This window comes from Hetaerina americana, unplaced genomic scaffold, assembly GCF_022747635.1.
Source record: "Hetaerina americana unplaced genomic scaffold, ioHetAmer1.1.p SCAF_1, whole genome shotgun sequence".
Lineage (NCBI taxonomy): Eukaryota > Metazoa > Arthropoda > Insecta > Odonata > Calopterygidae > Hetaerina > Hetaerina americana.
In genome coordinates, this window is record NW_027286069.1 from 110402963 (window position 1) to 110421821 (window position 18859).

Below are 18859 nucleotides of genomic sequence, written 5' to 3' on the forward strand. Positions count from 1 at the left end.
AATATTACCAGCAAGTTATGCGCAAATTGCGCAAAGCAATCCGCCACAAATGCCCGGATTTGTAGAAGAACAAACAACGTCACTGCTAACACATCATTACTTGCCCGTGAATTTTTGGCCAAAAACAACACACTAATGATGCCGCAGCCACCGTATTCCCCAGACCTGGCCCCCAGATATTGATAAGGCCCATGAAAGGTCGCTGCTATACTAAGATTGACAAGATAAAGACTGCATCGAACAAGGAGCTGAACAAGATCACCAAAAATGATTTTTGAAGTGCTTCGAGGATTGGAAAAAACGTTGGTGCAAGTGTATAATATCTAATGGGGATTACATTGAAGGGGACAAAATAGATATTCATGAATAAAGAGATTATTTTCGAAAAAAACACCAAAGTAGCAATACTTTTTGAACAGACCTCATATTGCAGATAGTAAGAGTAGATTGGAGGGAAAGGAGGCTAATACGCAACCTTTACATGTCTCTGACTGATCAGCGGTGAGTGTCCGACGGAGAGTCTGGATGGGCAGTATTAGGGAGAGGAGTAAGGCATGGTTACCCATCATCACGGGTGCTTTTCAAATGTGTGGAGGAAATGATTTAATAGAGACAGGAAGAAGAAGAACTGGAGGTAGGAATGAAAGTGGACGGGGAATTCGTAAAATCAGTTAGGTTTGCTGATGACCAAGCTTTAGTTTTTCAGTCAGCCAAGGGGTTGCAAGCATTGCTGAGTGAATTAGAAATTCAGTGCGACAAATATGGAATGAGAATCAATATTAATAAAACAAAGGTTATGCAGTTTTCTAGAAAGAAAAATGCTGAGTTAAACATTAAAATAGGAGGGCAATAACTAGAGCAGGTAGAACAGTTTACAAATCTAGGAAGTGTTTTGGACCAAAAAGGTCAAAGTAGTCAGGACATAAGGAATTGCATATTTGACTATGATAACTTAAATTAGATAGTTTCTGGGTTTCCTGGAAAATAGATAATGACTAAATCCATACTTCCCCAGTCTACAGCAATTTACACAGAAATCAACCTGAAGGTTGGTTGGGTAGGTGAAGATGGAGAAAATGGTAAGTGAAAATCAAACATCAGGGTAGGGGGGGGGGGGCAGTTCCTTTCCCTGTCTACACTAATATCAACTCTGAATTCATGGGGGCATTCTTTTCGTTAAGTTTTTTCATTCATCTGGTAAGTTTTCCCAGAATTTCTTAGGAAATGGATCATATAAACCACTTAGAAATTGAACCATATATATTGATCAACTTTTCTCAAATTATGATTTTGGAAAAAAGTATTCTAAACCAGTACTCATGATAAAATTATTATGATGTTATCTCCAAGTTTCACTGGCCCAACTTAAAGCATGCTGCACAATAAGCCAGAAAGGTGGCCGAGACTAGCAGCAAAGACAAACAAACAGAGGGATTAACATTGAATTCGTTTTATGATCTGCTCAACAATCACTTATTAAACATAAAGAGCAAATTTTGTCATAAGGGAGATAAGTAACTACTTTGTGCAGTTGTTGCATTATTTTTTCCAGGAGTAATAAATCACTATTCAAGAAAGTTTGAATCAATTTCAGTGTTAAATAGAAAATTACAATGAAATTACAATTACATAGAAAATTACAATGCATTACAATATAATGAAAGGCATTGAAAAGATTTTTCAATTGTGATTACAGCAAATAGAATTTTTAATGATTTTCTTGTAAATATTAAATATACATATGTGGTTTGCACATCCCTAATATAAACTTGATATGGAAAATCTCTTGAGAATGGTAAAGTATTCGGAATGTTATAATAATTAACAACTAAGAAATTAAATTAAAATGATGAGCGTTGAAAACCTGAGGAATCATGGCCTAGCATCAGAATTTTGGCACACAAAACCAAGAAATAAAGAAAATATAGACAACTATTTGTAACTTCAAAGCCAGAATTAAGGCTAATTTTTTAGGTATAGAAAAATTTAGAACATTTTTACAGAGGTTTAAAATAATTCATAATTGTATTTACATTACCTTGATTTGCTGAAACATATTAATTCTGGTCAGTACTCCAGGAAAGATCAATGAATAATGGAATTAAAAATATTTTTCTAATGCGGTGAATTCATGAGAAATGTAGTCAGCTGTTTGCCTTTTGATTCAATGCTTTGTCAGAGCATGTCTCACCTGTAGTTTGGAACAAGTTGCCGCCAGACGTTGCTGGAGGAGACCCAAAGACAGAGGGAGATGATGCCCCACTCTGCCCAAACACTGATCCACCTTGGGAAAAGGACGTGCTGCCACCACTGCAAATATTAGGAGGGAACAAGATTCACAATGTTGTAGAAAAGGATAGAACTGATAAAACGTTACCTCTGGAATTATCAAACGCAACACTATAATTAATATCCTAAGGGGAGATTCACACAACTGTTCAATCACTGCAAAATTGTTCATCCATTTAAATCCTTCATTTTCAAAGATTCCCATGCCTAAACTTTGCCTTACTGGGCATTAATAAAACCACTCCCTTTTTTCAAAATTTTTCATTTCAAATAAAGAACAACCAAAATATATCAACTTATACAGACTTTTCAAAGCCAAAGCTAGATCCACAGACAAAATGTCAGATATTGGGTTAAATTTTTTTTTAAGCAATTCCATACTGATTGCCTATGTGATATCCTAAGTAAAATGGTCTACTTTGCTATGATTTGTTTTATCTTATTTACTGGAGTATTAATTCTCAGATGGCTTCTGTTTCCAGATTTTTAAGGATAAGGTCAACAAAGAAGTAGGAAGTAAGAAGGAAATTAGCACTACAAGGGAAGACTAATATGGCTGCAGTGAACCAATTGCAGTACTGATGTATTGCAATGACAATACACATAGTTGTTCCAATTAAGCCATTGGAGAAGAATACAAAAATTAAAATTGAAGAGAAGTAAATCAAGCTAAGAAGTACCAGGTACTGGAGGCAAGGAGAGAGGATTGTTGGGAGAATTCCAAAGGAGACAGGAAAGGTGGATACCAAGCATTCTGATTTGCGATGGGATGTTTAAGTCAGTGATATAGGAGAGAGCATTATGCAATAAAGGTAGGAGGACAAAAATAATATGCATTTAGCACAGAATGAGGCAGAAAATTTAAGGAATAGAAGATGGGTTTATTGTCGGCTAGGAAGTCATTTCAGTTGAGGCTTGGGAGAGTAATGTTGGTTACTGTATCAATCCAAACCTACCTTAACCGCAAGACTATCAATGATGACACTTAAATCTTACGGGATGATAAATATTTAAATAGGCTAACAACTCAGCCAATGAGAGTTGAAAGAAATTGTCAAATTGCTTTGCTACATGCCCAATCATCAAAACCCTCCATTTCTCTCAATAATGAGCTAGTTTTGATGACGGCACTGCAACCACTTCACTATTTGGTCGGTTGTGGACTTAAGTTACCCTCTCTTCAGCTGGCTGTCTTGTTCGCTGGAAAATTTCATCGTCTATTTCATATTCTCCTCCCTTTGAAGAACTAGTCCTACTCCCACCACAGTTTTAAGATGCCACAGCTTGTTTTCACCTGCACACTGATTGACACTGATGACAAATTGGATAAATCAGCCACTCAATCATACTTTTCTTTCTCTAGCCCTCCTTTCTTGACCAGTAGCACTCAGTACCTCTGACCACCTCCTACTTGACCCACACTCACCCTTCCTTGCCAGGTCCATAATCTTTTAATTGACAATGTAATTGCATTTATTCTCCACTGAAAGCAAACCTATTTTGCTAAGATTTTTTACGCCCAATTTTTCATCCCAAATTGAAGAAACTCTGCCTTGTGATATGCCCACGAGGGAGCAAGGAAAAACCCTAATAGGGTCTTCTGCCTGAGTGTCTGAGCCCTTCTCAGACCTGACAGAAATGTTTTGTTTTAGTTTCCTTCTCTCTAAAAAATTACTTTAATACAATTTTAAAATTGTATTAAAATTTTGAGGAAAAATATTTATATGATGAAATTCTAATATAAATGTCAAAAACATCTTTTGATGTTTGTACATAGAATGTAAACCAAAAAAGCATGACTGTATTTGAGAAGTATTGTGAAACAGTCAAATGTACGAATGAAGTTAACTTTCACTGAAGAAGTTAACACTTTTTTAAACTAGTTCATAATGAACTACAGAGAATTGTTTTTAAGAAATTCATTTATCCAAATAGCAAGGAAATATGTTGACTGACCTCAAGCTCTGCCCAAAGAGAGGCTTGGAACCGAAACCGCTGCTGCTCCCAAAAACAGAGGATGTAGAGGATCTGGGCTGGCCAAACATTAAAGCAGGGACAAACGCTGCCTGCCCACTTTTGACTGGTGGAGTGGCCGAAGGGGAACTTCCAAAGAAGGATGGAGTTGCAGCAGCATCCTGTTTCAACGGTTGTCCAAACAAACGAGCAGGTGATGAGCCCTCGGCTGGTTTCCCAAATAAGAGCGCATTGCTCGGGCTACTCCCATCGCTCCCCCCAAACACACCACCACCACTTCCTCCAGTGGCAAATGGATTTTGGGCGGGCTGCTGCTGTTGGCTGGGTGAACCCACGGGAAGAGACTGACCCAAAATGTTTGCAAGGCCTTGCCCAAAGTCAGATGCAGTCGAGGACGTGGTCACAGCTGGTGCGCCGGGCAAAGTAGGCCCTGGTGAGGAGACTGAAGGCATGCTCTTGAGTGGGGCTGCTTTCTGTCCATCAGGGCCCAATGGAGAGTCAACTGCTGTCTCAGAAGGAAGAGTTTTCGCCACGTCATCTTTAGGGGGAAGGGCAAAGGTAAATGTTGTAAAGGAGCTGGTTTCTGCTGGCTTAGCTGCCTCAGGGACCAGCTTCCCAAATGTGCTGCCGGTGCCACTGCCCAAGTTGGCAACAATGGTGCCCAGGGAAGAAAGAGGGTTTGAGGTGCCAATGGCGGTGGTGGACTCTGGTTGCGAGACGATTGGCAGGGATGATGCAGGCGTTGGCTCGGTAGGTGCGGATGGCTGAGGAGACTGAGCCGTAGATGTTGGCGTTCCAAAAATGGGTGCCACAGCTGGAGTGGAGGCAGGTGGCGGGGATGCAGCAGATGGAATGGAGCTGGCCCCAAACACTAACGGTTTGGAGCCAAATGCCTCACACTCACCCTCGGACAGCTTGAAGCTGAAATCTGTGAAGAGGCTTCGGCTGGCTGCAGGCTTCTCCTCAGGCTTTTCCTTGACTGCGCTACTTTGGACTTTGTTTTCAGGGGTAACATCTTCATAGATGGAACTCTGAACCAAATCAGGGGTTGGTGCACTCACTGTGGCTCTACTGGCAGGTTCTGTATCAGTGAGAGTGGTTTTACCTGAAGGAACAGCTGCCTGGCTAAAGGCAGAAACAAATGAAAAGTTTGTCGGTAGTTTTTCAGGCTTAGTCTTTTCTTTGTTTTCTTGAAATTCTGGAATGCTAGCACCAGAATCTTTGTCTGTCTTGTTCTTTTCCAAATTCAGTATATTTTCCTTCTCGGTGTTCTCAGCACTCGCAGCATTTTCCCCCGCCACAGCCACGGGTGGGTGCGCACTAATGGCCGACCCCAGCGCACTCCCTCCAAAAACAAACAGAGGCTGCTCCTCCTTCGATGACGACGTCGTCGAGCTCCCGCCCTGCGTTCCAAACACAGGAGGCAGCGGCAAGGTGAACGATGGCTGGGGTGCTGGTTTTGAGGTCAGGGAGAAAGATGGCTTTGAGACAGCAGAGAAATTCAGTGAGAATGACGATGGAGTTGTGGTGGGTGGTGGTGTTGTTACCGGTGCCAGAGTGAGTGGCGAAGGGGGAACGACAGGCTTCCCAGAAGATATACCCCCAGCCTTGGAAGACGTGCCAATACTGAAACTTCCAGACGTGGAGAATGCCCAAGAACTGCTCTCCAAAGGTGATGGAGAAACAACGGAAGATGGCGTCCCACTGAAAATTGAACTTGTTTGTGGTACTTGCTGCAGTGGGGCACTTTTTGTCGTCCCAAATGTTGATGTCGATGATGATGATGAGAGAACAGGAGTTGTGGCACCAGAAAAACCTCTGGCAAATACGGCCTTGGTGGGAACAGTTGAGCTCTTCACACTTGTCGTCGTCATTGCACGAGTGAAGCCAATCGCAGCGGAAAGTGGGGATTCCATTGGTTCAGAACGAGGAGCCACACTTCGCGACTGCTTTGAATCCAGGAGAGATCCAGCACTTTCCTCAAATGCAGGTTTCGAGCCAACTGCTGCCGGTGGAGATCCAAAACTAAATGCTAAGGCTGGAGGACCTGTCACGGTTGTGGCACCAGCCAGGACATTTGGCAAACCCACAGCAGCCACTGGGGTTACTTCTTTCTTAACAGGCGTAGAAGTTGCTTTTGGTGTCTGCTCTGAAAATGTAAGTTCAAATCAATACATAACTTGTGAAAGAAAGACAATGCACAATGGATTGCATACGTATAATCAAATTATTACAAGGAATATCAGCAAAAAATTTCACATATTTTTTTTGAGCAATCATTCACCTATGGAGAACAGTAACATCTTGTTATCTTTAATCCCACTAGAAAATATATTGAAGCTTGATCAGTCCTTAACTGATGGCATAGGATGTCATATATCATTTTTTGGAAAAATGAATATATAAAGATTTTGTATTGAATAACTCCAGACAAGAATAAGCAAGCAAAAATGCATGATACACATAAGTTTTATGAGATTCGATTGAAAAATACATGCAATAATAAAATATATAAGCATTTTGGTAGCAAATAAATATAACTTTTCATCCCTTATTCTTATTCCTCAAATATGTAAACCCGCCAAATGGCGAACACAAATTCATTCACATGGGAATAGATAACAGGAAAAGGGACACTTATAAAAAGACGAACACAGAAATGGTGGGGAAGGTGGAATTGAGCAGATCACAAGCAGCAAAAAGTTTCTTTGAACGGAGCTCTTCATAGATCTACTTCATGGAGTACTAAGATGCAACACACACACCTACATGGGTTTGGTTTGGAAAACATACACGAAGAAATCTTATCCAAGACGGTGGTAAGCCATTTGAGTGATGGTGTCATATTTAAAACTCTGAAGATGGGCAATTGGACACCATTTCTATTATTTATCTAAAGACTGTTATGATGGATGCTGACAATGAGTCCTGGCAACCTGGCCCAATCAGTCAGCTGAGTGCCATGCCTAGCAGTGGAAAAGGCAAGGCTTCCATGGTCGATCTCACATGAAAGCCTAGCTAAGCAAACAGAGGAAGATGAAACCAGTTAAAAAATGGGGACTTGGAATGTTTGGACGATTTAGAGAACAGGGAAATTTGAAAATATAAAGCAAGAGAGGGGGAGAGGAAATATGGATATTTTAAGCGTAGTGTAAGATGAGATGGAAGGAAGGTGAGATTGCTAGAGAAAGAAATATAGTGTAATATATGTACACAGCAGAGGGGAAGAGACCCAGCAAGGGAAGGCAATGGCACTAAACATAAATGGTAGGAAGTAGCATAGTAAATAGTCATACAATAGAATATTATTTGTAGAAGTAAAAGCTACGCCAACAAACTTGATGATTCCTCAGGTCTACAGGCCATGAAGAATAATGAGATGAAAAAGTCGACAGGGAATAATATCAGTTAGCGCACCAAATTGTGAGTGTTCCTGCAGGGAACATTTGATAGTGAAGGGGTATTGGAATGCAATGATTGGTGAAGGAAGGGATGTTAGTAAGGTTGGCGACTAAGGCTTAAGAACAAGACAATGTGGAGAAAATAATACAGTTCTGCATGAGACAGAGCTTAATTGTGACAAACACTGGGGTAAGCACTAAAATATAGGTGCTCAGGGATTCAATGCGATATCACTTGACTACATTATGGTTAAGATCAGGAGGAGCATGATCAATTCACACACTTTCAGGAGCACATAAAGATTCAGATCATAATTTAGTGCAAATAGAGTGTAATTTCAGGTTCAAAGGGATAAAACACAGTTCAGGAGATAGAATTCAGAGGCATTAACTGCATTGACAAGGAAGGGGTATCAGCAGGCTGTAGAGAAAATTATGGCAGAGAACAGGAGGTGGGTTATACAGAAGAAAAATGGGAACATATGAAAGAAGGGAAAGCTAAAAAAGAAACTACAAGAAAAGGAAATGAAAAACATGGATGACACAAGAGATTATTATAAAAATGGAGGGGGGAAGGAAATAGAAAAAGACAAAGGTTTATAGAATGAATTATAAAGAGTTTATTAATAAACTGAGGTGGGAAACAAATAGCACGAGAAAATCATGATGAAAGGCTAAGTGCAAAGATATGAAAAGTTTACAAAGAATGGATGAAATGGGTGCGCTATATGCAGTGGCCTATTGTCTAAGTATGCATGGTTAATTTTTATTCCCTCCTTTTAATATATCCTAGAAATTCTACAATGGGTGACATTAACGTGTGTTTGCAATTTCTTTTCATTTATCAATTGGAGAAACAAACTTTCAACATCATGGAGAATGCACACTCGCTGCACCAGTATTCTTGTCACTACCTCTAAAGCCCCAAGCTCCTTATTTTGTCCTTGTTCAAGGAGAAAATGCAAACTGTTGATGCTGACTGACTGTTCATGTCAGTACTAGATCAGCCACACTCACACCTCGTACTCGCTTTTCAATCATTTTATTTTTCATTTATAGTTGTTCTTACTCCCTTATGGCTATCTTCTAGCAATTTTTTCTTTCTGAGAATACGTAAAACAACGCATAAAATATAATTGAACTTTACACACAAAACTGCCTGAAGAAAACTTTGAAAAGTGTCATCACTAGTGACACCAACATGCTAGTGGAACGAGAGCTAAACACACACTCAATCAGCAGGTGAGCAATCATTTCAGAAATTCCCCCTCTTCATCATGCAAAACATCACTCTTTAAGCAAGTCACTTTTGTAAAAATATTTTTTGCTCGTTGAGCAAAATACTCATTGCGTGAGGTGCTTGTTAAGAGAGGTCCCACTGTAAAGAGGAAGTATACGTCAAAGAGAGGCAAGCTATCTTATAGACACAGAAAGAGAATAGAACAAAGATGAAGGCAGCCTAGGTCTAGGCATAAGTGAGTGAGAAAGAAAGTGTACCATAGGGATTGACATCAAATAAGGCCATGGGGATAGTCAGCATACTTATGGAACTAATTAAAGGTTTAGGAAAACATGGGTGGAAGATTTTTTATGGACTAATTTTTAGCATTTATGAGGAAGGTTTAGGAAAACATGGGTGGAAGATTTTTTATGGACTAATTTTTAGCATTTATGAGGAAGGACTTTAACAGGGATATTTTTTTAAATGGTGTTTCTATTTCATTTAAGGGAAAGGAAATGAAGAATAATTTCGATTTCACACATACCCAAATGGTTTTCAGCATTATCAATAAGGGGATTGGAAGGAGAGAAAATGGGATGATCAGTTTCACTTCAGAAAGGCAAGAGGCATGCATGATATACCATAGATGTAATTAGGTCACTAAAAGAGCAGACTATTGAATACAATGAGATTGTTTTTTTTTTGTTTTGTAGATTTCGAGAAGCCCATTAGTAGAGTGAATTGAGTAGTATTAATGAATATATTGCAGAAAATAGGAGTAAATTGGAGGGATAGGAGACTAGTCTTCAACCTATACATGTATTAGACTGCTCTATTGAGAATGCTGGTTGGAAAGCATGGATGGGCAGTGTTACTAAGAGGATTAAGACGTATGTTCTTTATGACAGTTGATTTTCAATGTGTATGTAGAGGATAAGATTAAGGAGGCATGGGAAGAACAGGAAATATAACTGAAAGTCGGTGGGGAATATATAAAATAAGTTAGGTTTGCTGATGACCAAGCTGTAGTTTGTCAGTCAGCCAAGGGGTTGGAAACATTGCTGAGAGCTTAGGGAAGTAAGTGCGATAGATATGGATGAGAATAAATATAAATAAAACAGAGTTTAAAAAGTTATCAAGAAAGAGAGAGGCTAAGAAAAACATTCAAATAGGAGGGCAAAAACTAGAGCAGGTGAAATAGTTTACGTGTCTCAGAAGTGTTTTGGACCCAAATGGTCAAAGTAGCAGGAGAAGAATTGCATAAAGAAAAGAAGTTTTCACAAGAGGGAAGGCATTGATGACAGGAACATTGAGTAGGGATGTTAAGAAAAGGCTGGTATTAACTATGATACGGAGCATACTTATGTACAGCATGGAAAAATGGTCACTGAAACAGGATGAGAGGCATAGATTGGAGGCTTTTGAAATGTGGGTTTGGAGAGGGATTGAGAAGGTTAAGGGGATAGAAAGGAAACAAATGAAGAAGCGCTAGATATGGTGGCGAAGAAGAGGGGATTGTGGCTTGCATTACTGAGAGCATTGGAAAGATGAGAATGAAAGTAAACAAAACTGATCATTACAATACCATTAATAATAATACATTATATTTTATATCAAGCAATTGGTTTCCTTCTGGGTCAAAATATTCTTTAGGTAATTCAGTTAGGGCAACAATCAAGAGTGGCATAAATTAAGAACATTCTGTTCTTCTCCAGCTCAGTTATTCATTCTCACCTGATGCAGAAGCATTCAGATTGTCAACCCTATGGGTTGCAGATGCATCCTCCTTGGGTGTTGGCGTATTGGAGTCTGCCAGCATTGAAGGCATTGGCAAAACATTTAAGGAAGATATCCCTCGGGGTGACGGTATGACACGGGTCATTGGCTTGTGAGCCAAAAGGCTGCAAAGTTGAGACATGTGACGTGACGACATCTTATTGGGAACCAGGGGGTTCTTGCTGCCAAGCTGCTCTGAAATTTGGCCTTCAAACTTCGAATCACCCACATGCAGCGCAAGGAGAGACTCCGCCATACTCGACAGGTCCTGATCACTGTGGCAAGTTTAAGAATATTATTAAAATTCAGTAATGATAACATGACAACTAATGCAATACATAAGTAGGCCATTTATTGGTGTAAAAGATTAAAAACTTGAATTCCGCAAAAAATTACCAATTTTATGCCATGAGTTCTACAAAATACCAAGACATCAACTGTCAAACCAAAGCTATAGTACAGTGGACACTCGTACACAAGAATAATTCCTTCCGGAATCTTTCTCATAAAGCAAAATAGTAGTTATGTGAAAGAGTTTTTCCCATATAAATTAATGTAAAATATGATAATGCACCAAAGATATAAATTACGTACAGTGTTTATCAAAGAAAATACTTTGCTAAGGATCATGTATCAACTTTCCTCCTGCTGTAGAATGAACCAACCTAGAATTCGAATTATATTGGTCAGCATCTTGCAGCAGTTTCACAGACTTAAGTCTAGCCATTTGATAGAGACACTATTACACACCACATTTGCTCTACTTGTACAAAATCACAGTCACCGGCTTCCGCGTACAGTCAATAGACAACGCAGAGATTTTTGGTGGGGTGAATACTTTCATGACAATCAGCACATTTTTGGGGCCCTTTTCCAGGAGTAATATGAATGAATGCTATTTTTTCAATAATCATGCAATAATTTCAAGATTCAGCCAGTTTTTATTTCTGTAGAGATCTCTCTTCTTGCTTTGTTAATTTCCCAACTAAGCTTGTCAACTTCTGTCAAGACATTTCTGAGATGGAGAGAAGTCAACATTTTTCCACAAGTTACAATTCCCCCTTAGTTAAGAGCAGGGAGTGTCAACTTGGATGTAACATGGTCACCAAAGGTCCTATATCACTAGGCTTAGAATCACGTTCCTGTACAGACATGGTAAATCATTTCTGACATGCTTTTTGTCCTTGTACAGAGCAAGCCAAAATTTGTCTGTATTTATCAGGCTTGCTTTCCATAAATAACATAAAGCAACAGCTGGGGGAAACTTTGATCATCACTTGTGATAAAGGCATTGCAAAATATCACACACAACAATTCTCAATCAATGTGTGTCACACATGGGAAACTGATGCAAATTTGTCAGAAGCCAGTAAAGTAAGCTGTGCAGATCTTATGTCATATCTCAGAGAGCACAGAATTTAATAGAAAGATTGACTAAATGACCTCTAGGAATGCAATATTTACACAGAAGAAAGATCCATTAAAATTACCACTAGAATTCACAGAGATAGGTCTCTATGCCAAGTAATTAAAATGCCAGAAATGTAAGTGAACGATTCCAAGGAATAAATCAAGCTTTTATAATATTACTGACCAACTGCAGTCTTCAAGTTTCCATTTCTGTGCAAGTCTTGATACATTTGATCATTCACTCATCCATCATAAGCCTTCAGGTGCTCTGCAGGTTTGGTCCACATGACACATTTGGCGTGTGTGTGGGCCCGGCCTTCTCCCTGGGAGCATGATGATAGCAAGCAGAAGTTGATGGTGGCACCACATCTTCACAACCTCATTTTCTGTAGCTTGCCACCCGAATAGACCAACGCGTCAGCACTTATTATAATGATGCATCTGGGCATCTCATCAGCCATGAGCAACAGTGGAAGCAAGCCATGTCTCCCACCCCCTCCCCTGTGACTTCATGACCACAAGGGCATTCTCGTGCAGAGGCAGACCACACACATTCACCTTGGCCACCACTATGACCCCAAGGGTGTGTGTCCTCCAACTGGGAGGTCTTCCAAACTCTTTCACACACTAGCAATTCCTCCATGCACTAATTGCAAATAAAATAACGTACACTGAAAATCTGTAATTGTCACAATTTTCATGCAACAGACAAGCTATACAGCAAGTAATGAGTTATTTTCCATTGGAACTTCCGCCAGATCTTGTCGATTGCTGTCCAAGAATCAGGATGATCCACACTAGATTCTGGGGGTGAGGAACATCTTCAGCCCAACGGAAACCAATTCTCATCACTCTGGGACTCACCATTGCATTCTAAATAATGATCACAACCAGTCATTGTCAGGTAGATCTTGCCGGAGAGTCATCAGCTGCTCGGGCATTAAACCCTTTCACGCCACGTTGACTGTGTGCTAATAGGACAACCAAATTCTAAAATTTCTAAACAACGAAAATTTCTAAAATGCATTCCAACTACATGTAAGTAGAGATGCCAGTCCAAACATGACAGACCGTACCAATAAGCTCAGAGTTTTCAATTGCAATCAAGGGGAAAACTCCAAAGCCCAGTGAATAGGGAAGGATGAGAGGAAAAGTTGTTAGGGGACGAGAAGAATGGGTGGATGGGACAACATGAATCACTACACTCTGAGCATTTTGGGTTTTGGATAATCAGTTTTAGAGTAAAATGCAGGAAAGATCTTAAGGGTTTCATATTAGTTTAATTTATGGGCCAGGGACAACACATCGAGCCTCAAAGGTAAAAAAAGAAATTAATGTTCAAGCAAAACAACATTGATGATGATAATCATCACATTAAGTCTTTATTGGGAAAAATTGAAGTCTCCAAACTGCATCCCACAGTTGAGAATGACACAAAATGTCGAGGATTGGAAAACAAAAAATAGGCCAGATGAGTTGACCCCTCTGGTCTTTGAGTGCTAAATAGCACATGCCAAAAGGCAAATGCAAAACCACACCTGTATAAATACCTTACATATTAACTGGAAATATTAATAGCATTTTAAGTACATTATAAGGTAAACAACTAGAATAGCATATCACTACCACTAGTTGACATAGGAAAAATAATTTTAGGGAGAACAATATCCATTTTGTAAGTGATTTAATTGGGATTTATACTCATTAAGCAGTGCACCTAAAGAATGTTTTCATCAACTTTCACAAGGATTTCCCAGAAAAAAATCTACTGTGCCTCGTGTACAGCCTTAATCAAATGGTCCACACCAAAAATGTTAAAAATACCATATTTGCAAAATTTCCACAACATATTTAGTGGAGTACTTACCCTTTGCCAGCTTGTTCACGGTTATTGGATGATCTTCCTTTACTTTGGGTTTGGTATCCAATGAGGGAGGCAAACAAACTGCCATTCAACTCCCAGTTCACCCTGTTTCTCACTTTCAATTCCAATTCATCCAGCCGTGCCCTATGCTTCTCAAGGATTTGTTGCTGGCTTAATATTGTCTGGTAAACAAACTCGAGGGACGGCATGTGTATTTCTCTCCTAGAAGATAAAAAGTCAATGAAAAATGCACACTGCACTGAAGTGGTCACATGTCATTATAATGATGGTTTTTGTCCACAAATTGAATTTCTTTACAGATTACATCTGAAACTCACTGCACCTAAGAAAACAGAAAACAGATACTTGTGAAATGCTGACCAGTCCTAAACTCACTTCTTTGGAGAAAGAGCATTCTGTTGATACCTTTAACGCCCCTGCCTCTTATTTAATGAACAATCAATGGCTTTGCATAAAGGAGCTTCATTCAAAATAAAACCTTACTTAGCCTGAGATAAAGTCCTCTAGAGGCAGATAAGGTTAGCAGAGTAGTGATTTAATGATTCTCTCAGAAATGGTAAATTTGCCGTGATTTGGGGACAAGGGTTTTGACGCAGACTAATTTCATCCATTATCAGAAGAATGTCAACATCAAACTGGATGGAAGGTGATGAAAATTAATGACTACTCCTATTTTAATAACAGCATTCACATGACCAACATTCTTTGAGTTATATGCAATTGAGAAATCCCCAGAATGCCAGCATGACAAATGCACCCTAAGCTGTATGAATTTAAACGCTCACATTACGACATTCCCACCAAATAGTTTTTAACCCTAATCCAAGTAACACTTCACATTTTTTTTTTACATCTCATTTTTAATTGAATTTGTAACTTTTCAATTTTTTTACTTTATCTGACAATATATTTTCTACTATGAGTTGAATATTGAAAATTAGCTGCATAGAAACACTTTAAGAATGATTTAATTCCTCGTTTTGAAATCAACTGGACAACGTGAGTCCATGAGACAGTGATATAATATTCAGTCTCCCTTTTCGTAGCAATTGTACTGAGTTTAAATTTTAATGCACGCCTTATAAGAATAACTTTGCAATAGAAGTTGGGATAGAAGCTTTTTGCCCTCTTTCTCTAGACCTTCACATTAATACAACTCAGTCTTGATCTTTGGATATCCTTTTACAGGGTGCAGCGGTTATCTTCAGACAAATTTCAATTTGAACTTCCCGCCATATTGTTGTTCCACTGGAGGTTGCGATTGGTGTTCTTGAAAGCTACTGGCATCCAGTAAACAGTCATAACCTCAAAATGGCCGAGATGTTACATACAAGTGCGGAGGACAATCAAAGAGCCGCTATTACCTAAAGTGTTTGCATTGTGCATTCGTCCAGTGAAATAGCTTGATTCTTCTCGTACCCCAGATCAACTGTTTACGATATTGTGGCTAAGTATAATGCTTCGGAGAAGTCTGGGGAGATTTTGTTAACCCAACAAGGAGATGCTCAGGTGCTGATTTCATAGGAATTTTGCAAATTTTTGCAAATGTTGAAGAATGTTGTGAACCCGTGGATGGTAACTGTGGCCTCAGGGTGACAATATGTCTTTCAACAGGATGGTGCACCAGCTCATACGAGTCATTTAGTTCAAAGCTCAGGTGATATTGACAGATAACATTGACATGTTCTGGTCAAAGGAGTTCTGGCTCCCGAATAGCCAGGACTTGAGCCACCTCAACTGTTATGTTTGCAGCATAGTCAAAAGAGTAACCAATAAGACGAGGCACCCTAATGTCATATCACTACACACCATTATTGTAGCAGCATTCACGAATATGGACAGTGCTGTTTTAAAGAGTGCGTGCCATTGATTCAGGACAAGATTGGAGGTGGTCACTGCGGCTGAAAGGGGTTACATTGAGTAACCTTACTCTTGACAGATACCACTGCTTTCATGTAAAAGGATTTTTATTTGTATTTTTTTATACATTTGCTTCTAAATAAAAGTTTCATTTGTCCTGATTTAACTGCCGTACCCTGTACACATTCAGCCACTTCAAGTATCAAAATGATGCACTTTGTTTTTTGTGTGTCACAGCTTATTTTTTCCACTCCTCCCTTACATCTGCTTTGTTTAAAAATGCAGTAACTTAATGCTAGTACTGTAGTAATAAGTTTTAAGTGATTGCTTTACCTATGCATTGGCAGCAAAGATGGATTAGTATTATGACAAGTCGTCCGGGACTGACATAATGAAAATAAAATGCTGGTGAACTTCCAGTTCAAATGAATTCATGCAGTTAGGAATAAGTGAACTTAATTCCTATAGCCCAGAATATTTGGCTAAAAACTTTTCTAACAACTGTCTGCAGTCAGTGGCCACAGGAAGCACTCGAATAGATTTATCAATATATTCATCATGATCTATGCAAATTTGTTTCTGGTAACTTAAGGCATGATTACATATTTGAACTAACTGTGTTATGGTTTTTAAATAGAAAATATGCATTTTTGTAAATTACTTACCAAAATGCAAATGACTATTCACTTTTGTTGTATAAATAATTTTAGTCAACTGAATGCTAATGCCAATAGAGTCATTAAAAAAATACTTTTCAAAATGTGATCACAGCAAATCCCTATCCGCAACTGAAAATCTAAATTAAAGTGATAATTGATCCAATAGCCAAAAAAATACTATTTACAATATTTTTCCAGGTTTAACATCTTGCCCCCTTCCCTTCCGATTAAAATTAAATCAATAATCAGAAGAACACACAACCAACTGAAATTGAATAATTTTTTCAACAATGCTGTCCATTCCAGGTTTTCCTAAGAAAATAAATTCCTTGACAGCAATTCAAAATAAACATAGGTAATTCTTACTTGTCAAGTTGCATGCTGGCCATAGATCCCCATTTCTGCTGCTGCTTGCGTTTCTTCTTATGGCAGGCATCCTGGAGCATTGCCCACTGATTATCTAGGCTGGAGTCCATTTGTTGTAGCTGAGTGTCCAGGTAATGAACTCGGTTGCGTATGGCCATTACGTGCTTCCTAATCACCGGGTCGAGCTCCTGTACCATTGCCAGGTGTAAATACCTATGAAGAATGAAGGATTGCATGATAACATTGGAGCGAAAAAACAGCCTTGTGAAAAAGTCCATCCCAGTTTTCCTATTTTGCACCAGTTTGCTATTAAATGCTACACTTTAACATTTCATATGCTAAAAAGTGCTATGTGTACTTCAAGATGCTAAATCCATAAATCACCTTTTCATTCTCGGCACGAATCTAACACACATACTTACCGGGGGTTTTTCGAGTACAAGTTCCTAGACCTTGCCTCCTCCACCCATGCAAAGGCTTCCATGAGTAACGTTCTCAAGGCATGTATCTCTGTCGTCGTGTGCACCTGTGTCACCTCACTCAGCTCACTAAGGAAGTCCTCCATTGCCCCCACCTTCACCCTCAGGCTCTTCTTCTCCTCCGATGTGCCAATCTGCAAGAACAAATGTTAACCCACAAATACATATGCAATATACAGTCAAATGCAATGCAAATAATGCAATAATTTAAGAGTTTAAAAATCATTCGTCTTGACCGGGATTCGAACCCGGATCCCTCAATGTCCACCCGAGTGCTTTAGCCAGTTAAGCTATCAAGGTGTCCACCTAAACTCCAAAATTTTGGGGGCTTTAAAGGAACAAGATGATGTGACGAAATACCGAACATACAATGTCACAGGCATTCCTAATCATGCACGATGCGCCACAGACCACGAGGTTAGAGCCAACTTTTAAACACTTAGGCTGTTTATACCTTGAAAAATTCCAAAGAAACTGCGGGAGATGCCGCAGCAATAACTTTCAACGGAGTCATCTGCTAATGTGCATTTCAATGCAACAATTTCAGAGCGTAAAAATCAAAATCCCGGTCAAGGCGAATTATTTTTACACTCTGAAATTATTGCATTGAAATGCACATTAGCGGATGACTCCATTAAAAGTTACTGTCGCGGCATCTCCCGCAGTTTCTTTAGACATTGCAAATATTTTTAAATGGCAAATTTAGTCACATGGGTTAATAATACTATCTTAAGGCTGGCAGCTCATGCATAGACCACGAGTATAATAAAAAATAACTATATCATTATAGGCAATGCAATGCAGTGAATCCAATAAGACTGGTACCCAAAAAAATAGACACGCAACGGGAACTTATGGACTAATTAAACACCGTAAACGTATAAAAACTTCATTGGCTCACCCCAATATTGAACTTCTGATGGCGCATCTTTAGCTGATGGAGTTCCTTTTCAAACAATGCAGTTTCTTGCGCAATGGCATTGAATATGGCTGCATCAGACACGGCAGGCCTCGGGGGTGGGGCAGGTGTGGCTGAGGGCTGTTGCGCAGCAGTCTGAACTCCATGGTGTACCTATTATCAAAGAACGAGAAAACATGAGCTTCAACTTCAATTCCCTGGAACAATCAACACCGCCTCTTCCACTGTGGGTTTCCCACTCAATCTATATCTACATATTACTCGGCCTGTTAACATCATCATGGAAGGTTATGTTATATAAATTAAATGAATCTGTAATTTATGAGGCAATTTAAAATATTTTGTGGTGGAGGCTAAATGAGATGTGGAGGTCACAGGAAAGTTTTGTACCGCACCATACATGAGACGCATCACCCTTATAAGCCAAAGGAGATGCATGCCATAAATTTATTTAATGATAATTCTTAGTCACATTTTTAACAAATTTTGCAGCATCGGCAAAAATAAATGCCTCTAGACGGGTTTCTATTAAAAATGAATTAGGTATACATCATAAGTAATTGACAATTTATTTTGATCCTCCTTTGCTTTTAAGAATCAAGTTAGCATTCCTGTTTGC

At 39.2% G+C, this 18859-nt stretch overlaps 1 protein-coding gene across 1 annotated transcript in view; it reads right to left on the reverse strand.

Moving 5' to 3' along the window:
- Window positions 1-18859, reverse strand: part of Nup214 (nuclear pore complex protein Nup214) — a 61640-nt gene that overhangs the window by 15693 nt on the left and 27088 nt on the right. Inside the window, exons 11-17 of the mRNA XM_071594524.1 lie at window positions 18223-18393; window positions 17265-17455; window positions 16843-17055; window positions 13940-14158; window positions 10621-10937; window positions 4246-6412; window positions 2192-2310 (exon numbers count right to left, since the gene is read on the reverse strand). Coding sequence (XP_071450625.1) covers window positions 2192-2310; window positions 4246-6412; window positions 10621-10937; window positions 13940-14158; window positions 16843-17055; window positions 17265-17455; window positions 18223-18393 — 3397 coding nt within the window. The remainder of the gene's footprint in view (window positions 1-2191; window positions 2311-4245; window positions 6413-10620; window positions 10938-13939; window positions 14159-16842; window positions 17056-17264; window positions 17456-18222; window positions 18394-18859) is intronic.